General features: G+C 37.1%; 1 protein-coding gene across 5 annotated transcripts in view; it reads right to left on the bottom strand.

Moving 5' to 3' along the window:
• The window catches only part of ADGRB3 (adhesion G protein-coupled receptor B3), a 739102-nt gene that overhangs the window by 15053 nt on the left and 697979 nt on the right, over window positions 1–26070 (bottom strand). For all 5 annotated transcript variants that reach the window (XM_032340376.1, XM_032340375.1, XM_032340373.1 and 2 more), the window contains 2 exons: window positions 23026–23669; window positions 11953–11988 (listed from right to left, as the gene is read on the bottom strand). In XM_032340376.1, coding sequence (XP_032196267.1) covers window positions 11953–11988; window positions 23026–23669 — 680 coding nt within the window. The remainder of the gene's footprint in view (window positions 1–11952; window positions 11989–23025; window positions 23670–26070) is intronic.

Genomic DNA, 26070 nt, shown 5'->3' with positions numbered 1-26070 from the left:
GAGGCAGGCAGAGAGAGAGGAAGGGAAGCAGGCCCCCCGCTGAGCAGAGAGCCCGATGTGGGACTCGATCCCAGGATCATGACCTGAGCCGAAGGCAGCGGCTTAACCCACTGAGCCACCCAGGTGCCCCATAATGACATCATTCTTTGAAGATGCATAGGAACCCCCATTTGGAGAGGACTAGCAACCTAACTGCACAAAAATATCTCCTGAAATAGCTTATTTCATACTCTTATCTGTCATTTTATATATTTATAACTCAAGGGAGGCTTTTAATTGTTGATACGAGAGAAAAAGTGATAGGTTTTATAGTACTTTCATGACATGTCAGGTATTTGAGAGAAAATCAGGATGTGATTTTTTTGAGCATGTCCTCTATCTCAGGCACTCTTCTAGATTAAATGCTTGAGACATGTCAAATCTAACAGCTCTGGGTCTGGACAAACTTGGATTCAGATCTCAGTTCCATCACTTTCAAATTATGTGGTCAGAGGCACAAAATGTAATTCCCCCATAGCTCCAGTTTCAGCATTCAGAGTAACCTTACAGGGTTGTTCTGAAGATTTAAAAAGGGATACAAGGCACTTATCACCGGAGGACACATGTAAGAGCCACTTAAGAAATGGTAGGCATTATTATCTTTCTCAGTCCTTCCCTACCCAGGGAGGTAGGAGTCATTATCTCACTTTGCTGATTAGAAGACGGAAGCTCAGGAGGCTGAATAAATCTCCTAGGCTCCCATCAGTGGTGAGAGAGCTGGAAAGCATTCTGAATCCAAAGCCAATTTTCTTTGCCTGCTGCTATCTTGGATACATCCCATATTCAGGGAGCACCCTCCTTTCGGTTACTCAAGCTTGTGATTATGCCCTATTCAGATGGAAAAGCTGGTGAGAGAAACAAGGGTGGGTTAGTTGCCTTCTGTAGTAAGCCCATAACCTGGATATTGCTCACCCTGCAACTATCCCATAGGACTGCCATTATGTTTTGAAGGGCTGGTCTCCAGGTCTTGTCTCTGGACACCTTGTGGATAGTGACTTATCTTTGTATCCCTGACACCTGGCACGATGATTGATATTTAGCAGATGCTCAATAAACATGCATGGGATAAATGAAATGACATATGTATATAGGCCAGGGAAGGTGCCTACAATGTGGAAGAGGCTCTCATAAATCGTGTCTTCTCTCCTATTTAAGGGGTCTCCCAGCTGAAGACGAAACTTAACTGGCCCCAGACAGGATCCCTATCTCCTATTCTGATCCTATTGTGCTCTCTTATTTTCCATACAAGTGGCTCATAAAAGGCCTGCAGGTGGGTTTGAAACAAACTGCTTGGAAGTTTTCTTTTCTAAACTCATTAAGTGCGAATGATAGAGTTAGGATTTAAGTTGGAACTACAGATAAGGTAGGCATTACTATATGCAGATTTTTAGAAACAGAGAAACCTCTTAGAAAAAGTTGGAGAATTTCCCAGCTATAAATTTTAGATTATGGGGGTCTGGAAATCATGTTGATAGACTTTAGAAAGCACTCTGCCTTAATTACCTTTTCTAGCTTTAGGAATATAGACATCTATGCTCTCCTTGTTCATATTTACCAGTATAAACCTATGCTTACTTTTCTTCTTTTTTGCATTGCATAGGAGTCCTCAATCCAGAGTGTGTTGTTGAATACTAGTTTGAAGTGAACGAAAACTAATGTTAAGGAAGCAACATACACTGCAGGAATTAATCTTGATTCCTGAAGCTGTATTGTGAAAAGGGAATGATTTATGTACTTTCCTTGGTCAGAGTCCCAGAGTATCCCTAAGAGAGAACCTGGAGGGCGCCTGGGTGGCTCAGTGGGTTAAACCGCTGCCTTCAGCTCAGGTCATGATCTCAGGGTCCTGGGATCAAGTCCCGCATCCAGCTCTCTGCTCAGCAGGGAGCGTGCTTCCCTCTCTCTCTCTCTCTCTCTTCTCTCTGCCTGCCTCTCTGCCTACTTGTGATCTGTCTGTCAAATAAATAAATAAAATCTTTAAAAAAAAAAAAAAAGAATCTTGAGCCCCATGGCCTGCCTGACATTACTAGTGTCTAGATATGTTTCAAGTATGTTTCTATTTGAATAAATATATATCCAGGACTTAGACAAAGGATCTAAAAAAAAAAAACTGAATAAGGTATGTATTATTTTTTGTCACTGTCATCCCAGGATATATTTGGCTGCAAATATTTGCAATAGTTTAATTTAGTATTATAGAAAAGACAGATGTAGCATAGGACTGGATTGCTCAAATGTTTCCTCTCAAAGTATACTGATTGCCTAACAGAGCTCACTTACTGCGGGGGATGGGGACAGATATGCTTTATATTTAGGAAGTAATAGAAATGTTACCTTCTTTGCCATAGCTTAGCTGTATCCATAATAATATAAAATTGAAATATCTTATCTTATTTATATTACCCCAAATCTACTAAAAATTCATGTCCCCACAAAGATGGGCATAATTATCCTGGATTGATGACTTCTTATACTCTCTGCTCACCATCACCTCTCCTCAGTTTGAAAAGCATGGGTTTACTGGATGTGTGGGGTTCATTAGGGCCTTCAAAGGAATGTTCTAAGGTATTTTTAAGAGCTTACATCATTCCACAGAAGAATGTGATAAGGTTATCTCCATGTTTTTTCAAGAGAAGATAAAAATACCTCTCTAGACATACTTTTTTTTTTTTTAACACGGAATGGATAATATTGTCTATTGCAGTTTGAGATGTTTGTATTCCTGCATTCCTAAGAATTCCTTGAGATTTGTCCTCAATTCAAGAAAGATAATTTAAACTACCTGCCTGATATTTCTGATTTAGCATCCTATTAGGCACCTTAATACCCAAAGTACTAAAATGCAACTTGGCTTAACTAGATGTCTGCTTGATTTTCCTAGATCTGTCAATGATACTACTAGAAACCAGGCTCAGACCTGTAGGATCCTCTCCTATGTTTAGTTAAGGACCAAACGCCATAGATCTTGACTTTGCCATGTCCCTTCATTCCTATCCTGCCCTACCACTTCTTTTTTTCTTTTCTGGACTAATCACTTTCAAATTTGTATTTCAACTTCCTCATTCACTCTATTCCAATCTTTCCTTTCTATTACTGCCACAGTCCTCTTTCTAAATTCCAGGTCAGAGAAAATCATTTCTCATTAAAAAAAAAAAAAAAACAGAATATAATAGAACAGAATGTTTTAGCAGCTTTTAGTAACAAATTAGGTAAAACTCCTTCCTTGGGGGGCAAACCGTTCACTATATAGTTTCTAAATTCCTTCCTCTTTTTATCTATAGACCTCATGTTTCAGTGAATTTTAATTTGCTTCTGGTTTCTCAAACATGCCATACCTTAGCCAACCTCCATACATTTCCTCTTCCTGGAATCTCAGCCTGCTATTCATCTCCTTGCATTGCATAGCATGTAAATATCTTCGATGTCCAGTATGGCTCTTTTGGAGGTGTTAACTCCCTATTCCATTTTCTATACTGGTCTCTGCCCCAACGCAGACATACTGTTTGATAACTTTTTATTAAAGCAAACTGGACTAATTTCAATTTTAAACCATCCTTTACAAAATAATTTATCAAATGCCTACTATTGTGAAAATGAATAAAAGAATCCTCATTCAAAATGGAGGAATCCGTGAAGGGAGAGCTCTCATGCACTTCCACTCATCGCAGTCTGCATAACCAGTAGGAAAAAGAAAGATTTTCTCTCAGCCTGGCAGCAGCAAGCTGCCTGCAGGCAATGAGAAGCTGCCACCACTTTGAACTCCTTTTTGCCTCCAATGAAATTTTGTTCAAAACAACCCCTTGCAACTTCCTCCTTTCCTCTACAAAAGGATGCTGTCCCTCTTTGTTATCTGGACTTGCTTACTGTTTGCCATAGTTTGCATGTGCCAAATTGCAGTTCCCCCGTTATTCCCAAATAAACTCATTTGCTGCTCAGTAATACTTGTTATTTGATTTTTAAGGTTGACATTATATGGTGTCAGAAGTGGGACCTGAAGGTGATGAACCTGGATGAACTAACAACCCCAGGCATTGTGTAGGGTAGTCACTTCAGCCTTGTGCACCCTCTATGAGTTATCTTTTTTCCTTTTGGCAAGGTAAGCCTCTTTTCAGAGTTAAGCTTCTTCCGTTTGGTTGAGCTCTCTGACTTTATTCTTGAAGGCATCAGCCTTTTGGTGACTGCTCATTTGTTTGCTGTGCCTCTGGTTTTAAAGTATGGGATTCACAATCCTCTAAATTCTTTACAAAGGACCCTCCTTCTGGGACCCTGGCCAGTTTTGTTTTCAAAACTATGGCCCTTCTTCATGCACTTTCTTAACCAAATGGACCAACTCAACTGAAGATAATATAGAATTCCGATGGTCACTTTTGACCTCCCAAACTTGTTTTTCTCAGAACCAAATTGGAAGACCACAGCTCTAAAATTAAACAGACTGAATAGGAAGCCTGTTTTAGTTGGTACCTGGAGTCTTCCAAATGTATCTAAGACTCTAAAATCACCTCTTTGCAAAATCAGGTTTTTAAATTACCCAACACACAAACAATTCAAAGTAGACAAAAGGGGCTCTGGGGCCACTTTTCCCCTTCCCTGTCCTCTTTGCCTTTATTACCAACTTCTTCTTTCCCTTCTGCACCACCCCCACCTCTTGTATACCCCCGGGACTTCCTCATCTACCAAACTATGGACCATAATTAAAGAACTTATTAAACCCAGAGAAGATCCTCAAGTTTTTATAAATGGATTACCTACTGAGATTAGTAAATTAAAACAACAACAACAACAACAACAAACAAACAAAAAAAAACCCTGCTGGTGTCTTCTGGGGTCCTTTTTTGCATCTCTGTGTGTGTCTATGAATGTCTATGTATGTCTACTATAGATATGGTATTTTTCTACTTCTGGGTAACTTGCCAAAGTTAATTTCTGAAAGGAGTTCTATGTAATTGGCTTGAAAATGAAGCATTTATAAATTAAGTTCTCAGAAATATTAATAGACACTCACCCAAATATTTTTCAGGTTCACATGATTTGGGAAAATATTTGATCTAAAAGTTAGTTTAAGATTGTTGGTTCAATGAAAATGAAGCAACATTATAGAGTTCTCAGCATTAAATATAAAACTTTTGTTCTAGTGAGGTTTATTAAAGTACAATAAATTCATGTTATTTCTTTTACAAAATTTCTGAGCAAGAAAATAGCTTGGGCTGATGGCTAGTTATCTAATATCTCATTAAGTTTTTGTGGGTAATCTAAACATAATTTTAAAAATAAGTTAAAATAAATGTAAGTAAGATAAAAGGTTTTTAGGTAAACTTTTAGTTTCCCTATACATTTTGGTAACCTTAATGTTTTGCTAAATGAAAGTAAATGATGGATATTCATACATCATTTCTAAATAAGGTAGAAGATGGACACCTTAATTACTGAATATAGGTTTATCCATTTCTGGCTTCTTTTTATACAGAGAGACAAAAGATATTTAGGTCTATTAATGAACATGTTTTGTACCACACTGAAAAGTTATACTAGAAATTATGAAATGTATTCATGAAATTGCCAACCTTAAAAAATGCTAATGTAAAAGTTTGTAATTGCTTGCTTAGTTTTCACTAAAAATTAAGGTTTCTAAGGGTTAAGAATTCTAATTAAGGTTTCTAAGTGTTAACAATCCTAATTAACGTATGTAATTAAAGCTAGTAGGAATAATAAGGGAAATTAAGGTATGTTTTTTGGTGAGAAATGGTATTAAAAAATATGAGGTATGGAGATCCATTTCTGTTGAGTGAAACAGAAAGGACAGACTAAGATGGACAGAGCTATATAAGGTCTGTGAAAAAGGAATCTTGGGAAAAAATTTTTATGTATGATCAAGCTAGATAAAATTTTTTTATAAGGCTTTAAAAATAAGCTCTAAAATTAATAGTATATTTATGTAAAATTAAACTTCAATTTTTCTTTTATTTGCTAAAAGGACAAATTTTTCTTAGACTATTGGTCTGCTTTTGATAACAGATTGTAAAAAGTCCCCCTTTTTTTCTTTTCAAGTAATCTGGCTTTAAAAAAAAAAGGATTCTGTGTTTTGTTAAAGTAATTTTCTGTACTTGCTTTCTTTAGCAAGGCTTTTTTGATTATGTAAGTTTTAACTTGGAACTCTGTGACTTTCTATATTTGCCTTTTAACATCTTCCATTGTTTCCACAGTTAAATGGATAACTATTTTTTCATCAATCCTATTTGACCAAGAGCTTTAAAACCTTTTGATATATATATTTTTTAATTTACTTGACAGAGATCACAGGTAGGCAGAGAGACAGAGAGAGGAGGAAGCAGGCTCCCTGCTGAGCAGAGAGCCTGATGCGGGGCTTGATCCCAGGACTCTGGGATCATGACCTGAGCCGAAGGCAGAGGCTTTAACCCACTGAGCCACCCAGGCACCCCAAAACCTTTTGATATTTTTGACAAATTTCCCCAAATCCAATTATAAATAGTCTTTTTGACCTTGAACTAACTTTGGGTTTTCCAAGAAGGCCCTAAAACATCTCGATAGATTTGTTCTTTCTTCTTACAAAAAGAGAGACATTAAGCCCTGTAGGGTTATTTGATATGTTAAATTACATGAGAAGCATTTTCCAATAAGTGATGATAAACCACCCTGGTTATGTTATGCAGGTGAATGTTATTAATGTAAATATTTTAGAAATTATATGAAATTCCTAGAAATCTGATGTCTTGGTATAATGTTATTGGCCATAACTCCAGTTATTATCTTAAAGTATATAGAAAACCAAATTTTCTTGTCAACTCCTTTACAATGAACTTGGCATCATATCTTTAATAATGGGTATTTTAAATCTTTTGTCATTTACAGGGAGTTATGGTTTTACTCTGATACTTTTACAAAAGTGTACCTACAGAAGTAATTCATCCTCAAAGATTCAGGGAAAAAGCTCAAAAAAGTGCAGGTTTCTGATAACTTTAAGATAATAAACTGAGGGGGTGCCTGGGTGGCTCAGTGGGTTAGGGCCTCTGCCTTCGGCTCAGGTCATGATCTCAGGGTCCTGGGATCGAGCCCCACATCAGGCTCTCTGCTCAGCGGGAAGCCTGCTTCCTTCTCTCTCTCTGCCTGCCTCTCTGCCTACTTGTGATCTCTCTCTGTCAAATAAATAAAATTCTTAAAAAAAAAAGGATAATAAACTGACTGGGTAAGAATTTCTCGAACGAATGTAAAAACTAAATTCAGGCGTAGTAAGAATAACGTGGTATTGAATGAATGGAGGAAGATGATTATAATTTTTATGACATCTAGTTTTCAAACATTACTTTAATATTTTGCTTGCTACATTAAAAGGAGCCCTTTTACTCCTTTCTTTAAAGCTATCTATGAAATATAGCAGTTTGGTAAAATATATCTTTGTAAACAAGGATGAAAAATTTACTTTTTCTCCCTACCTGATCCCTCCAGAATTTCAAAACTCTTGAGGATTTTTCACGTGGCAATATAGTTATTTACATAAATTCAGTGAGAATCTGTTCTCCTTGTAATAACAATTGGAAATATTGGCTACTTTACCAAGGTTCTGGATTATTTTGAGAGAGATGTGCATAGACTCAGATTTGACAGGACAGGTTTTAAGAAATTAAGGCTACTTTATGGAGCCAATAAAGCTCCTCAGAAAAATCAACTTGGCACCTTGCTTAAAGGTTCTATTTTTTTTTTTTTTTTTCTGCTTTTTGGGTTTACTGAATGACTGCAGTACTTTTTTTTTTTTTTTTTTTTTAAAGATCTTATTTATTTATTTATCAGAGGGAGAGCACAAGCAGGCTGGGTGGCTGGCAGAGGCAGAGAGAAAAACAGGCTTCTCATTGAGCAAGGAGCCCAATGTGGGACTCGATCCCAGGACTCTGGGATCATGACCTGAGCCAAAGGCAGCACCTTAACCAACTGAGCCACCCAGGCATCCCTCTAGCAAAGCAGTCTTAAAAAGAGCTTATATGGCCAATCACTATTCTCGCTATACTTGTGTAAGTACTCAGGCCAAGTTTAAGGCACACAAATTAGTTTTACTGTGATTATCTTTGATAAATATCAGGGTAAGTATGGAGAGAAAAATTATGTTTGAACTTCTCTCTATATTAGATTCTAATCCTGTATTTAACTGTACTAGATCCTGAATTCTTCTGTTTTTCTCAAATACCTGTCTACCACTCTCCAAACTAGTGTTTCCAATTTTTTCCCATGCTTTTGATTTGGAACAAAGACTGCCCCTGAACCTCTTTCAAAGGAAGCATACCAGCTCCTCCTCGTCACCCAAATGACAGCCAGACTTCAGGGGTTTGAATTTTGGACATACATCCCATAGCTAAAGATGGCTGCACCTGACATCCTGTCTTGTATAAACCCTGGAGATTTTTCAATCAATGGAAAAGAAGTAGCAGACATCAAGGCAGACTACTTCCACTCAAGACACCACATCAAGACTTCATACTTTAAACATAAAGGTCTTTCCCTCCTTCTTTCCTTTACCTTGGCATTGGCCTAGAAAAATAAAACCATCACCTCCCAGGCTGTGGCGAAGGGGGATAAACTCTGGAATTTAAAATGTTTTTTATTGTTTTGTCTTTTTTCAGGGAAAAAACCTAACTGATTCCTGATATCTCATCTATTTATAGCTCATTACTTTCAGGTTTGGGCTTCCCATGTAGGACTATATATACAAGCTAGATTTATTAGAGAGAGAGAGAGAACAAAAGCAGGAGGAGGGAGAGGAACAAGCAGACTCCACCATGAGCATGGAGCCAGATATGGGCTCGTTCTCATAAACCTGAGATCATGACCTGAGCCAAGACAAAAACAAGAGTGGGATGCTTAACCAACTGAGCCACCCAGATGCCCCCATAAACTAGATTTATTATTCTGCCTCTCTCGTGTTGTATAATCATTTAAAAATTCTGTGCCTGGGGGCACCTGGGTGGCTCAGTGGGTTAAAGCCTCTGCCTTCGGCTCAGGTCATGATCCCAGGGTTCTGGGATTGAGCCCCACATCAGGCTCTCTGCTCAGCAGGGAGCCTGCTTCCCTTCCTCTCTCTGCCTGCCTCTCTGCCTACTTGTGATCTCTCTCTCTCTGTGTGTCAAATAAATAAATTAAAAAAAAAATTCTGTGCCTATTGTCTGTCAAACATCTGCAGAAATAACCTATCCAATAGGGTGATGCTGTCTCAACCTTTCAAGATGATCTCTAATGCTTACACCCTCTTTAAGATATAGTCTTTAAGTGGGAAATGCCTGAGAGTTCTCCTTTCTATCCCTTGTTACTCAAATATGGCCTTAAATGGTTTCCAATAACCATGTTCTTTCCTTGCACAGTGGGACATGACAACCAGGAAAGGTCCTTCCCGGCACCAAGGGACAAAATCACTAAATACAGGAAACCTGACTCTTGATGGGCAATGCTTTCAAGGAATGTTTAAAACAGTACCTCCCAACTTCCTTTTTTCTTTTCCAGGCTTGCATGTCCTGAATTGCAATTCCCAAATTAACTCATTTGCTGCATGATAACCTTTGTTTCTAATTTGTTCAATTTTTGAGGTTGACACTAAATACTCGATCTCTGCTTGGAGCGGAGAATGCAAATCCAGTAAGGAGACAGAAGGGGATAGAGGGACATCATTATAGTATTTTCTGTATACTTTCCCAAAAGAACTGATATTACATCATTTTGACTAGACAACACTTTGCTCTATTTATTCCTAAAAACGCAGTATTTTCTTGGAGATTGGCAACATGAAAGGACTTCTCCCCAGGTATAACATTTACTGGCCGATGTTTTATGGATGTATGAGTCGAGAGAATATTGTTATTGTGTATAGACTTTGGGGAATGTCTTTGGCCCAAAGGGAAGATATCTTCAGGAGCCTAGGAGATGAATCTGCTTGTCAGTGGCAAAATGCTTACTTTGGCTACTGTGTGGTAAAGCTTATGGGATGGGAACTGGGGGACTAGCAAGTAGTTTGATATAAACAAAATTTATCCAGCCTGATTTAAAGGAGAGGGAGGCAACTCTGACTCTTCTCCAAGGACCATCCACAAAGTACAAATATATCATATTAAAATTTATCATTTAAAGCTGGCAGTAATTTTTCTGAGCACCATCTCTAAGGTATCTGCCACATACCTACAGCTGCACACAGACTCAGGGGAGTGGTACTAAAAAGTTTGTAAAGAAAATGTAATATCTCAAAGTGTCCCCTGCTCCCAATTCTATACTTCTAGCAATCATGAGATAACTAGAGTAAAGAGCTAACTACCCAGGCTTGTTGTGTTGCAGCATCTTTCCATTACCAGTCAATATTTTGGCAACACCATGGTTATATGTTGGGATACTAAGCAGTGGGGGAAAAGCATCTGATTAAGGAATCTGCTGCAGTCTATATAAAGAACACATGAAAAAGGAATAGTTTTTCTAATGCTCCAAGTGACCCAATATAATTAGATTTCTTTTCAGAGCTTATGATTACCTACCTTTGGTTGGTTGCATTGAGACCTAATTTTAAATCTAGGTTTTTACTATATTTTGTCCCTAATACCTCGTGGATTAATTACCACCTCCTTTTCTTTGTACTAACACAACTTACTGCTTTTAGGACATAAAAGTAAATACACAGTGATCCTCTGTTTTGGGGTAACCTAAAGAATAAAAAACAAATTATTTGTCCCTTACAATGCAGTAAAAAGTGAAAAAAATATATTGACGAATGTTTTTTCTTTGTACCCTAAAACTTAGAATAGAATGAAGTTTTTATCCCATGTTAGGTTGCTACAACTGAGATGCATCAGTAGGAAATTTTGCCACATAATCATGGAGGTCAGATTCTTTATTGTTACTTTGTTTCTTGTACTCTGAAGCTTTACTAAAAAAGGCCCATTCTCCTTGGGATAAAATCAAAGTGTGTTCACCAATGCAGTAAATAAAAAGTTAAGTCTCACTTTTGATACCTGATGTACGTTGCTGAGCTACAACATTCATCTACAACATTCATACACAAAATGATTGATTTAGGAGCTTCCGTATACTAAAAGGTTTCCATAATTTTAGGAATATCAACTAAAATTATCAAGTTCTATGTAAGCATCAAACAGTACAAATATGCTAGAGACATTTATAATGTATTATATCCAATTATGTCGGCGGGCTGTGAATCATATCCAATTATCAAGATGCATAAGTGCCTTTTATGTGACACTCAAACATCATTAATTTTGTGCTTAGCATAAGCTGCTCAAATGGTATGATTTCAGTAATTTCTAGCATCGATATTACAACATCAATATAAATTCAATGCAAATTGGAAAATGAACATCTTCATCTTGTTTATATCTGTGAAAAGGCATTTAAAAACACAGGAGCACACTGAACCAACACTTGCTATTGAAAAAAAGAATCTGGAATGTATCACAGAGAACCTAAATAATAGGAATCAGTACGCAAGGCAATTCCGGAGAAAGCCTAGCTAACCAGCCGAAGCATTCTCAGAGGCTCTCTTTTCAGGTAGTTACTGAAGTAAAACCAATATAATTGCTGTAAATGTGAGAAATGAACAAAACAACATTCTTACCTCACAACAAACTGGATTGATGAAATTCAGTCCTTACCACAAATTGCCCATTTGTCTTAGTATTTATAAAATGGATTCCTTGTTTGGAATATCTCAGTTTAGCATACATCTAAGTCAATTAGAAGTTAAAATGTTTTTCTACAAGTAGTTTTACAGAATGAACTCTAATAAAAAATGTTTGACTTCTCATTTAATTTTTAAAAAAGTAGAGCTCCTACATACGGCAGAGTAATATGTTTAAGTAATTATATGTCAATCTTGAATTCAAGCAATTAAAATTATTTTAAAAATCCATAGAAACTTACCTCAAAGTCAAGGTCTGAATATCGTGATTTTCTTCTCTGTAAGATTTTTTTAAAAAGAAGAAAAACCAATATAAAGTTATGTTTAGTCATTCAAATAAAATGAAAATTATTTTCAATAAAATGTCCTGCGCATCTTTATATTACAAGTTTTCCTTCACAGAAGAGTATGTTGAAATTTTTATGATTTCATCTCTTTCATCCAAATGATTTCATTCTTATTTTGAACTTCCTTTAAAATGGAAGAATATAAAAATACGGAGTACTTCTTATCTTGACCTCTTAACTCTAATTTTTCAGTAGGAATTTTTTAATATAAATTCACACAAAACATTCAATCTTGAAGGAGACTTTACATCTGTCATAGCAAAGCTATGTTTTTTACTTTCGAGACACACAGGATTAAAAGCTATGTACAAAAAAAATCATCTAGTCCTCTCAAGACTTCTGGTAGCCTATCTCCAGGTTTCATTTCTACCAAAATCTCTCTGGCCCTCTGAGTCCTAAAGTTCTATATGTCTCAACCACAGATTTTTTAGTATTTGACAATTCTCCATGATAGGAAATTCCTAACTGCTAGTTCTTAGAAGCAGAAGTATTCTAATTTAATAAAAAAAATAATGATGATTGTCCAACCCTAGAGAAACATAAATGTACATGTCAATATCTCAGTGTTCCTCTATGCCTCTGACTCTGTTAAGCAGCTCCTAATTCTAGTTACAGATCAACAGGTATTAATAAAATAATTAGTCAATAAGCCTGATAAATCATGAAATATTACTTGAATAAAATTAAAGTGACTCTGAATATTAGTGTAGGAAAGGTACAGTTAGCATATACTCAGAGGGATTTGATATTGAAGGAGATATCTGGTAAATGTAGAAAGCGTCTCCCAAATTTTTAGAGAGCAAAACAAGTTTCCAATATGAGGATTTTTTTTTTAATTTGGATTTTTTGGGAGGAAGTGGGGGTGAAACAAAAAATAAATATTAAAAACAAGTAATATTTAGGCAGTTGAATATCATGTAAACCTTTAGACAAACTTTTTAAAATTTTTCTTTCACTTTTATCCCAAAACTTACCTTAAGTTCAAAAACCTATCAGGAAATCCTACCCATGATAGTTGATTCTTGTAACTGCTAAATAGCAGAGACAGACAGGCACTAACATAGGTTATTGAAAAACCTGTCTACATTTTTGCAGCTAGAGTTACAACATCACTGTAGAACCAGAGCCTCCCTATGTAACCAACTCCCCAAAGCATGCTTTACTAGACAGAAGGGGATATTCTAAAAGAAAGGTTTTGTTTAAAAAAAAAAAGCCTAAAAGTTTTGAAATTTATTTGATTTTGGTGGAGCTGGATTATAGAATCCAGGTTTCAAGTATGATGATGGAGAGCACTAGGAAGGAGATGGCTTTATTAAATGCAAATGGCACATTGATGTCACTTAGGTCCTTGTCTCCAGCATCACTGTAGCCTAGCTGTGGTGACATCCCAGAAGGAGAAAAGTGTGTAGCAAAGTGTTTAACCCAGGCCTCCTTTGCCATCTCCTGCCACTATTGTTCACTAACAGTGTTTTATAGAAAAAAAAAAAAAAAGGCAGGCTGCAATGTAGCACATCACACTTTGCTGCTGTATGCTAGACTGAATGTCAGTGTTTCCATTCTGGTCTTGAATGCTTTGCCTTCTTGGCACTGTGACTCAGCAGGACGTTTTTGTAACTATACATTAAGCAAAATTCTTTCCTTAATACAGCAAAATGCAAACATGGGAACATTTTAAGCTGTTATTATAGAACATTAATCATGAGCTCTGCGTTCCACTTGAAAATTAAATGGTGAGATCCTATGGAAAAGGGTCCGCTAGCCAGCAAGTAAGAGGCCCTTCTGCTGCACTCATTGAGGGGTTCTCTGTTGCCAACGGTCATAACAACTGTACCTTGCTCTGTTTCTGAATGCAAAGCTGTGTAGCCTAAGAACTGGAAATGCTGATAGACACATGTTACCACAGGCCCCATATTTTAGGAACAAGAACAGGAGATGGGAATCTAAAAGAACACTGGAAAGAGGTTCTGCTTCTGACAGCTGATGTCACCTATGCACCTATGTTGATATAAAATATGAAAAAGAAAATGGATATATTTTTATAAATACATTTCTATTTTTTTTTAAAAAGATTTTATTTATTTATTTGACAGACAGAGATCACAAGTAGGCAGAGAGGCAGGCAGAGGGAGAGGAAAGGAAGCAGGCTCCCCACCGAGCAGAGAGCCCAATGCGGGGCTCAATCCCAGGACCCTGAGATCATGATCTGAGCCAAAGGCGGAGGCTTTAACTCACTGAGCCACCCAGGCACCCCCCCATTTCTCTCTTTTCTATCTAATTTTGTGAAAATTAAATTCTAACATAAAGGTATATCATAACCAGCTGCCTTGAAGGGTTAGAACAAGAAATAAACAAATGAAGCACACAGATTTCAATCAAAAGAGCTTAAAGATGGTGGTGGTGGGGATAAGCAGTGAAGACTTAAAAATTAGAGAATGTGAAAAATGTGGCAGATTTTCAGAGCCCCTGGGAGGTTAAAATTTGTGTCCTATTATTCATATCCCCACAATACTGACCAAGTATACCAACCTTTCATAGTTTATAAAGTGCTTTCACATTTGCTACCTGCCCTGTGGGATGGTCAGGAAACTATCATTTTTTAATATCTATTCTATGAATTAGGGACACTGAGGACCAGTGGAGTTAAAATAACTTGTCCACTTAAAAACTGGGTAGTAAGCAAATGAGCTGGGATTCACACTCAGGTCTTCTGACTCTAACCCCTGGGTTTTATCCACTATCTCTCAACTACTTGCTCAGGGGTAAAAGAGGTAATATTTTGTAGCTAAGATGCCTGTGATAATTTGTTGATTGTTACTAGAACTCAGCAAGAGTAACAATGGAGGACCCAGTCAATCCAAGGCTGACAGCAGTGGGACTGAGATGTTTTTTAGCCATAAAGTAAGTTCAAGCAGATTAACTTTCACTTGTCAATTATATTTAAAAGAGAAAAAAAAAAAAGCATTCAACATGTTACTTCTTGAGAGAAAATCTAATGGCAATATAAAAGAATTGTGTTAACTACAATAACTTAAAAACCATTCGAACATGGGATACTTTATAAGCAATCATACAATAACACATAATAGCTGACCTCCACTTCCATGATGTGCCTCCCATTGCAAAATCAAGTTTATCTTAAAGAGGATTCTGGCACTGGGAAACCATGTTGTCACAAGAACCAGAGTGTTCAGTTCTGTTATCCTTGGTATACATGCAATAAGCTGGAAAGTCTTTCAAAAAGTACTCAAGTTCATGGCAACTGTGACTGACTGACGTTTATTCAAATGTCCCTCTGAGTTTGCTGGGAAGTTATTGTAAGGTACAAAAGTGGTTAGAAAAAGTGGTTATACATTTAAAAAATGAAAATCTAGGGGCCTGGGTGGCCCAGTGGGTTAAACCTCTGCCTTCAGCTCAGGTCATGATCTCGGGGTCTGGGATCGAGCCCCGCATCAGGCTCTCTGCTCAGTGGGGAGCCTGCTTCTCCCTCTCTCTCTACCTGCCTTTCTGCCTACTTGTGATCTCTCTCAAATAAATAAAATCTTTAAAAAAATGAAAATCTATTATTAAAAGTGATAACAATTTTTCTGATAAAATTGACAACTGAAGGACTGCTGCATATAAATTTAAAATAAGCCAGGGTGGTGTTAAAATACTTTATGAAGACACAGATTCCCTCTGTCTCAGTTTCCTCAACTTCTCAAATAACTTAATACAAAGAATCTTTTTCATCATAGTAGGGGATACAAAAATCTCTTCAGGTCTTCTATGTGGTTTCCTTTTCCTAATTTTCCACTTAGAACTCATTGTAACTTGTATTCTATCCCTAACACTTCTTTCAAATTCTTCTAGTTAAAAGTCTCGGATGAGCTCCATCTGGTCAATTTCCAAGGTCAACTTTCTGTCCTTAGCTTGCTGGACTCTCAGAAGCTTTTGAAATTTAATCACTTCCCCAATAAAACACATGATCTTAGCTTTTTCTTTTCCTCTTCCTATTTGCTGTGGCTCATTCTCAAGTGTGCTTTGCTGGCTCTGCCTTATCTCACAATCTTCTAAGTATTGAGTTCCTGAATTCTCTTTTTTTTCTCATCTTCTCTCCTAGATGATAGCATTCATTCCATGGTGGTAAATACCACTTTTAAGTTCCACTCTTTTCTTCTTCATGTCTTTCCCATCCAGAAAGTGTCAGATATCTAGTTGGTCCAGTCAGAGGCTTAGGAGTCACCTTTCATTTTCCCCATCTCTCACGCTGCATATCAAATTCACCAGCAAGTGGTGTCTGTTCCACCTCTGAAATCTCTCTTGATCCGTCCACTCTTCTCCATCTTCACTATCATGTCTGTGGTCAAAGGCATTCTCCTGTCCTGTCTGGATAACTTCAGTAGCTCCCTAACTGTCCTCCAGATTTCTGCTCTATCCCCTCTGTGAATACCACTGAATCCTAATCTTTCCCTCCAAAACCATGGATAGATGAATGGATGGATGGATGGATGGATGGATGGATGGATGGAGAAATCATGCCCATCTTTCACTTAACAGTCCTTGTTTGCTTCAATTGTTCTACAAGGCTCTCCAAAATCTGGCTTTTTCTTCCTATGCCAATGACATGTTAAGGAGCTCACCCGCTGTTATACAGGACTTCTGATCCTGTGAAAAGTATTCCAAACTCCTTCCTATCTCTGTATTACAGTTTCTTTTCCCTAAAACATCCCTGCAACCTCCAGACAGAGCCTCATAAGCCATATTCCTTCTTATCTTCAGTCCATACAGCACTTTGGGAGTCGTCCACCCCCTTATCAAGTCTCTCCCTCACATTCCATGGTCCTGACCCAGCCCAGTACACTCTTACAGATTGTTCATTTGTTACCAGTTAATTATTTCTCTCTTCCATACGGTTTATTCACCACAGGGATAGGATCCACATCTCTTGATCACATTTATATCCGTAGCATCTACCACAGGGCCTGGCCCAATAATTCACAAAATTATTGATGAATCATTGGAGGAGGTACACGACAGCAGCTAAACAAGTCCAAAATGTGACTCATTTCTTGCTTTTGTTTTGTTGCTGTTTTTCTCATTCTTTGGGAGAATATGGATAAGCAGGCAGACTAAATACACAAAGAAAACCATTATGAATGGATTAACTGACAGCCAATTAAAAGACAATTGAGGGGAATGCAGGCTTATCACTAATGGAAGGGAAAAAAGTCCAGGATGATTTAAGAGTAAAAAAGCACAAGAGTATGAGGCCACACAGAGGAATACTTAGCAAGTATAGGCACTGAGGCATCTCTCCATATCTAAATCCTCTAGAATAATGAATAGTTTCTCAGAGGGAATAATTCATTGTTTGTGTCACTTCAAATTAAACTGGACCAGACACTAGAAAATTCACTGCAAGGAATAAATTGCAGTGATTAATAAATGGCAATATGACTGCCGTTACAAGTTTTATTATGGAGTGAGCCATGAACATACTCAAGGAGAAATCTTTGATACCAAATCCATTCAAAATATCTGTGAAAATAAAACCTGAGGATAATTAATTTTGAAAAATGACTTTTATTTCAGCTAATTTTGTTTGCATGCCTTCATAAAAGACAAAATTCCCTAACCTAGGAGCAAAAACAAAACAGTTAAGAAGGGGGCGTCTGGGTGGCTCAGTCGTTAATCCTCAGCTCGGGTCATGATTCCAGAGTCCTGGGATTGAGCCCCACATCAGAGTCCCTGCTCCCCAGGAAGCCTGCTTCTCCCTCTCCTGCTTCCCCAGCTTGTGTTCCCTCTCCCTTTGTCTCTCTCTGTCAAATAAGTAAATAAAATCTTAAAAAAAAAAAAAAAAACCACACACACAGTAAAGAAGGGCAAGCCTTCCTTTCAGCACAGCTATGTAAGAAAAAAAAATGTAAAAAAGAAAAAGTATCTTCTGCTCAAAGGTCAGTTTTATAATGGTATCTGTTAGTGACAGTCTCCCAGCTCCCAAGTGAGGCCGTAATATTTTGTCTAAAGCCGTAAATATTGATTTAATATAGCATTCAAGCTTCTTCACAGAAATTCAAGATATAATGGTAATGAAATAATAACACAACCTTACATCTGAAATGCTTCTTACAAGTTTCAAAGGGTTTGCACATCATTATCTAATTTGATCCTCACAAGAGCTTTATGGGAGGCAACTGTAATGTGACATTATAGCTAACATGTTTTGCCTTTAAAACCCATTATGGTGAGAGCTCTGTAATTCATGTCCAGAAAACTGGAGTATAAAAAGGGAGCCTAGAATTGCATCCCTTTCTACCCATTTATAAATTGAGGGAGACTTATCCGACAACGTTTTCAGATATATTGTTAAGTTTATACCGAAATGGTCTGAAAAGCTGGAGTAGCAGAACTTTCTGGTCTTGATAAAATCGTGTTGTAATCTAACTCTGATTACTCATTAAGGGTTTCCTCAGGAATAAGAAAAATTAAGACACAGTTTTCCAGGAGAGTAAGAGGAACCATTCATGTATTTCATCTGAGCAAAGTGTTTCATAAGAATTCTAGTAATAGTGGAGCTGAGAAGCTACACATACAAGATCACAGGTAACCCAGAGATTAGCCAAAGTGAATATGCCCCCAGGCTGGACAAAAGGAGATGGCACTGTCAACTAGGCTGAGAGGCTGAGGCCCCTGGCCAAAGCCAGAAACGTTAAGAAACTGTAGCTAAAGCACAAGATGGTGTCCAAAGCAGAATGGATGAGAAAGGGAGAAATATCCTGGGATTCTCTCTTCTGCCCGCCTCCAATCTCTCCCCGGCGCCCCCTAGTGGCCAATCTCTCCCAGCCAGAAGCCCCGGAACCTGCCCTGGCCCTCAGTGACACTGGTGAAAAGGGTGCAGAATGGACTGTGTGCCAAACAGGCCCAGGACATTCATACAAACTGGGAAGATTTCTGAGTAAGGAAGTGTTTATTATTTAAACCTAACAGCTACAGGCTGTGGAATAAATACCACTGCTCCAAAGATTCAAAGTAAATTCTGACCTATCTTACAATGACATTATCTAGAATCTTTAAAAAAAATAAATAGAACCACAGCCCAAAATGTAAACTATGTTTCATAGGCCTCAAAATGGCTTAAGAACTATATGATACCTTAATCTTTTTCCCACGTGCTCCATAGCACATAGTGGTTACTTGCTTTATATAAACACCGAATATCAACACATTCTTTTCATTAATTGAAGGTGAATGACTTGAGTACTGGAGACAGTTTCATTTTTCTTTTTTTTTTAATTGTTTTAAACACATTTATTTGTTTATTTTAGAGGGGGGCAGAAGGAAAGGGAGAGGGAATCCCAAGCAGACACTCTGCTGAGCACGGAGCCCAATGTGAGGTTCCATCTCATGATCCCAAGATCGTGACCTGGGCCAAAATCAAGAGTCAGACCCTTAACTGACTGAGCCATCCAGACAGCCCTGACAGTTTAATTCTTCTTGATCTTAAACTGCTTAGAAGACACTGAAGACTGGAGCCAAGGTGAGGATTTCTACCATATGAAAATCGCAATTATCCCATAGTTGTGGAAACTAAATCTTTCAGACACTAAAATTTTCAGAATTGCTCATCAAGCCCCTTCTGAGAATGTATACAGTTTGGAAGATGGAAGATAACACATTGTAAGAAAAAAGAAGGTACTATGAGGCAGGGAGACAATCTGGATAAGCTCTTACACAAGAAACTTCATGCATTCATCAAACTATTTTATACGCAGGAATTGGGAGTTCGTTAAACAAACTCCCCTGGAGGCTACAGCCTTTTCTGCTGGCACTGCCTTCAGGCCTGGGCGGCCTCCGTCCTTTTCTGTTGCCTCCTGCTTATTTGAATAAACACTTCTACACACTGACCCACTCTGGCTTTCATTTTCTCCCCCTTAAATCGTGTTTCTCGTTGCCTTCTCTTCTCCTTACGTACACCACATTCTGTGCTACAACTGGTAGCTTTCATCTCCCCCTCCTTCTTCTCCCAACCCCTCTTCCCACCGTGGCAGTTTGTGAATCTCCATTCCTCTGGAGGAAACTTCCTGAAATCACATGAACATCGTTTTTATAAAATTCTTGAAAGGATCCTAAGGCACCTGGCCATCCTCTGCTGCTGCAGCTTCCCAGGCTGGGAGCCCCCATGGCTGTGATCGTCCTTCTCACTCAGAGCGGGCGTCAACTCAAACGGACCCATGGTTTGGGCCTCATGTCATCTACATATTCACCCACTTGCATCTTCACATTGTCTTCTTTTTTTTTTTTTTTTTTTTTAGTTTTTAATTTTCAGCACAACAGTATTCCTTGTTTTTGCGCCACACCCAGTGCTCCATGCAATCTGTGCCCTCTCTAATACCCACCACCTGGTTCCCCCAATTCACATTTGTCTTCTAAAAGACTCCAGGCACCTCCTGGTTACTGTTGATCCCCTCTTTATGGAGATAGTCATCTTCTGGTTCTTTCTCTAATGTCAGGATATCATCTTCCTCACTGGTTGGCCCTGCAGATACAGTCTAGCAGAGCTGATAACTCAACCTGACAATGCACCGCTCTGCTCATCAGGAAAGCTGCACGACCAGCTTTATCTTCATGGGCCAAGGTCCTATCTCCAAAATCTGTTAGCTATGTATACCTAAACTTTACTCCCGTCATGTCTTTATTCACCATAAGATCACGTGTCTGTCAAGGGTAAAAACAATCTTTAAATTGCTCTCCTGCTGATGTCCAGACACATTACTGTCACTTTTAGACAGCACAAAACTGATCAGGACAGAAAGATTCTTTTCCTAGATGTGCTATGCACTTGCTCTGTAACCTTGAATAAATGACTTTACTTCATGGATTATAACAACTTATCCATTGCACAGAGGTGTTGTGAAGATTAATTAATTCATGTTTTTAAGGTGATTTGAGGATCTGCTAATGAAAGATGCTATATAAATGCTAATTTTTATTATTCATTCCCACATCTATATATTCTCTTTCAGCTGTCTCCTAAAATGGTCACCATAAGCAATTACTATTAAACTCTTTCAAAGAATGAAAATGAGGAAGTGAATTTTCATTTTGAATCCTGAATTTTCTTCCTTTTTAAGATGTAAGCCTTATGATCTCTAAGTCATTTAAATGCAGATCTTTTGGCTGAATCACAGTTACATATGATGCTTATACTTAATAATAAGGATATGGAGATTTGGAAAAATTACAAACTGAACAGAGCAACACTTGGAAATTTAGTCTATTGTTCAAGCACACATGACCTGTACAACATTAAACCCAGAGACGTTTTTAGGCTTTTAGATGTAAAGCATTTTTATAATAAGATATTTTAATGCAATTCCATTCTAACCCCTTGAGCACATTTTAAAGAGCCCCTTTATAGAAAGGACTCATATGGTCATTACGATTTTCAAGTAGTACATCAGAATTATGATTACTTATGTTATATTATTACATGCACACTGACTGAAAATCCTTTTGAAATGTTTGTGATTTTGCATACATATTTGGTAGTTTGTGCTTATGTGAGTGCACTGGAGGTGACCTGCTAGTCTCCGGGATACAGAAGTTAGAAAAAGAGAAATAGTAGCAAGTCTGCTAATTCAGAAGGACAGAACACTTTTGTCCCATAGTCGTGGGAGCTCCTACGTCTACAGTTAACTTGGCCTCACTACCCCTATGCTTTTGGTTGTAAGGGATGATCCTTTTCAGAAACCCTAGTTCGTTTAAGATTGATCTAGAATCTAGGGGTTCGATCCCATCCATTTTTCCATTTTCCCCATCTAGAAGTTCCTTGATCCAGTTGGGAAAAAAATCTCAAAATCACTCCACTTATCAAGTTACTCTAGTCTCACATGATCTCTTTTCCTGTTGACCTAGCAGAAGGAATGGCTTTGTGGGGAGAAGGGAGGGAAAATTATCTCTGTGCACTTCTGAACACAAGAACATACGATGATCAGCATATTTCTGATGAAAAGGGTAAGTGACAAGTTATAGTGTCTTTCTCTTAGTAGTATCTTATGAAATGACCCATCATATTAAAAACAATTGGCAATACGTGCAAGAGAGTACATGTATTGCACTGTATACTAAAATATGAAATATATTAGCAGTAGGTTTATAGCAAAATTTCAAGGAACAAGATATAAAAGTCACAGATAAAACAGTAATGTGGTGCATATGAACAACAAAAAAGACACGTTCCTTAGGTCTTACTAGATTAATTGTAATATAAGATGAATGATACTGATAACAGTTGATTACTTTGTATTTCATTTTATGAGTTGAAAAGAAACTGAGGAGAATTTGCTTTTATAGAAAAGCCATGTGGTTGGACCTCAGAGCCCTGATTCTTAATCTGATTAATGTACATCCCTCCCGAGAGCTCACAATTTAAGATAAAAAATTTTAGTGGTCATCATTCTACAAGAGTGGAGAGCAAAACACTTACTCTGAAAGATATCGATCTAACATAAAAATAGCATTTATAATCAGTGTAATGGAAGACTCCACAGAAACATTCCAATTTTTTTATTTTTAATGGATGCCCTCACACAGAAAATCCAGACTTTAGTTTAAGTTTGTAATGCCATCCATGAACTACTTTCACCACCAAAAGGATCTCTGGTACCTGAGAAACATCAGGAGGATCTTCTATTTTTTTCCTTTATGAGTGCTCTACTTGATTCCCATTATGAAAGAATTTTGATTCATATCCTTTTAAATATAGAGGCCTCCCCTTTCAAAACATGATCTTGAGAAAAAGCATTCTGATGTACTACTGGGAAAAAAAAATATGTCTAGAATCTTGACCCCAACATGCCAAAAATTTTTGTATGGTACATAACTGGAAAAGGTAATGTGACACTTCTCCCTCAATCCAGTGTCCTATGAATCAATTTCTCAAATATCAAATATTTCAAGTATCAAGGAAAGGCTTATTCTATTGCTTACCTCTAATGAGCTCATTGATATCGTTGACCCAGTTTCACTTCTTGATAGTCCTGCATTATCATCCAACTCAGAGGCCATGAAATTCTTCACAGCTGTGCGAGGCTCAAAGGGCAAATTCTGCATGTGTTCCTGGGGTGCAAGGTGTTGATCTAAGTTCATATTGAACTGGTCCATTACAGGGGGATTCATGTTGAATTCGGGATTCACTTTGTAGTGCAATAACCTTTCATGTGGCAAGGTTTCCATGCCAATATTCATTTTGCTTTCCTCTTTCATTGATGGCTGAGTATTTACAGAACTTCTGGGCATCACGATATAGTCACTTTCCATCATTCTTTCTTGAGGATGGACCATGTCCATATCTGCTCCTCTCAAATTGTCATCTGTACATAAGTACACAGTTCTTCGCAATTCACTGTTCTCTTTTTTCAAACACTGATTGCCCAGCTCATTCATACTCATGGGCATGTGCATACCCGTGGGTTGCTGGATAATGACTTTGGAAATGACGTTTCCAGGCAGTGTGGAATAGCTTAGCCCTTCAGGGTTTGTTCCCTTTTCTTCTTCGTCATCGTTAAGAGAAATCCTAGAGAGCGTTCCTGTTATTGTTGCCGCTCGGCAAGGACCGATATCCTTATGAAGAACTGTAAATTAGGAAACAAAAATTCACAGAAGAGAATTAGTGAGTTTTTAGCTTTTCATTACTGCAGTCTGCCATCACTCTATGAAACAATATCTTTAATCAAATTAAAAAATAATATTAAAATAATTACATATCTATTGCTTGCGGATGGTCCAGATTACTCAATCACTCTTTATTGATTCTGATATGCTTTTATAGATCTCCAGCAGTCCATAGCTAAACACATCTGGAAGTTGTCTAATGGACTTTCAAAAATCTCCATACCCTATTCTTAAACAACTCTGCATAGCTTTTCAGGGGAAAGGCAGACACCAGAGAAGTTTCTCCACCAGTCTTTTGTAAAAAGTTTTATGAAATCATGGATATAGTCACATAAATTTGACTTTTTCTCAAAGGCTCTTCCCCTAAGGAATTCTACAAGTTCTATTCATTAAAATACTTCTTGAAAGAGGTAATCAATGAGAATTTCATCATACTACATTAGAAATTCCTCCAAAATTATGCACGTTGAAAATTAATGAGCATTCATCTATGAAGTCCATATGGTCAAGGTAGATACAGGGTTCAAAAGTTTTTATCATCTTCAGTTCCATGTGGAGAAAAAAAAGAATTTCTTCACAAGATCAATCCATATGCTCAAATGCCCTTGGGCGGGTGGGGGAGGGTTTGAAATTGCCACTGACTTTAACCGTATGAGCCTCTGAAAACTCAGTTTAATTTTAAGCCTGCAAAATAATGACTTAGAAAAATTGAAAATGCATGATGACTTGTAGTAAGGGAGGGGGAAGAAATGAAAACATAAACCAAATCAAACAAAAACAAACCAATGAAAGAATTCAGAATTTTTAATTAAAATGGATTTTATCATTTTTCTCCTGTCTCTAGCTAAGAAGAAAGTCACACATTATGGGTAATAGCAGCAGAATGACTTGAGGCATGCTTAGTTGTAAACAGATGTCAGTTTTGAGGTAGGAAAGAATGAAATTCTGAAAAATATTCTTGGTAATTTTGGTATTGAAAACATATAGAAGAGCACTGTAGGTTGGCTCAATGTCTGCACTTAATGTTGTTCTACCTACAAGGCAGAGCAATTGTCATTGAAAATTTCATTAGGCAGAGACGACTGTAAAGTATTTGGTTCATTGTTTCCTCATGAAAAGTTGCAGATATATTGAAACTTACCCATTTTTATCCAATTTTCAAATAGCACCATAATGATTATTCATTAAAGCAGAGGTTAAAAACCAGAAGATTACGTCTTTCCTGACTACAAAGAAGAGAAGCCTTCAAAATTATTTCAAAACATGCATCATTCAAAAAAAAACCACACCATTCATGTAATTATCTTTTATCTTTAGAGATACTGTATTTAATTATTGTACTAGGTCTTCTTATTTCAGACACTAAAAATCACATTAAATCTATATCTACATATAAATTTTTATTAATCCACATTTGGTTGTAAGCTTTTGTATTTATTATACAAAAAAGTAGAATAATTCAGTTTAAAAAAGTTACTTCCCAACCTCAGATCAGTAATGAACTGTGGTTGCCAGGAAAAATTTACATAAAATCATTAAGAGAAAAGTATGTTAAATTAATAGACTTAATGACACTTTAAATGAAATACTTTAAAAAATCTCCAAATTCAGGGAAGAATATTTTTAATCCTTAACTTCATGTAAAAACTAATCCAAAATTTGTAGCAGTACAATTTAAAGGCAAGTTATGGGAACTGGTTGGCATATATAGCTTTACACTTTTATGAATGTATTAGAAACTATAAAGGAAATTTTTGTACTGAATATTGATTTTATAATCTGTATTTGTGCAAAATTCATTTAGCTTTGTATCAATTAATATGATTTGTAGTCATAGTTCCCATATTTTTATGAAATGACACAGCCATCTTTACTGAAAAATTGCATATTTTAAATATTTGAGGAAAGACAGTTATTATGAAGTAGTGTCTACTCCATATGAGAGGTATTTCTGCCTCTTAGACTTGCTTAAAATGGATATCCAAATTTTGAACGGAAACTAAACAAATGCATACCACCTACACATTACAAATATGATGTTAAAGTGATGGGACTTATACGAGAAATTAATTAAGTTGTATAAGGCAAAACATACATACAGCACAGTAAAACAAAAAGCACCTAAGTATTTTGCATAATCAGGTATGTATTCCACCCTTTGCGATAGTGAATTTCAACAAAATTTAGAGGAAGATTACTTGGAGTCCATGAATTGAAACTTTAAAACTGAACTGAACAGAAACCTCTAGGGAAAATTTGAGGCAAATTCCTGATGAGCTCAGTTAAAAGGGGCACCGACAAAAAGAAAAAAGAAAATTACAAGAATATTTTTCAACAAAATAACGGTTCAGAAACACTAAA

This window comes from Mustela erminea, chromosome 4, assembly GCF_009829155.1.
Source record: "Mustela erminea isolate mMusErm1 chromosome 4, mMusErm1.Pri, whole genome shotgun sequence".
In the NCBI taxonomy this organism is placed as follows: domain Eukaryota; kingdom Metazoa; phylum Chordata; class Mammalia; order Carnivora; family Mustelidae; genus Mustela; species Mustela erminea.
The sequence above is the reverse complement of the archived record's forward strand: the minus strand, read 5'-3'. Positions and strand labels throughout refer to the sequence as shown.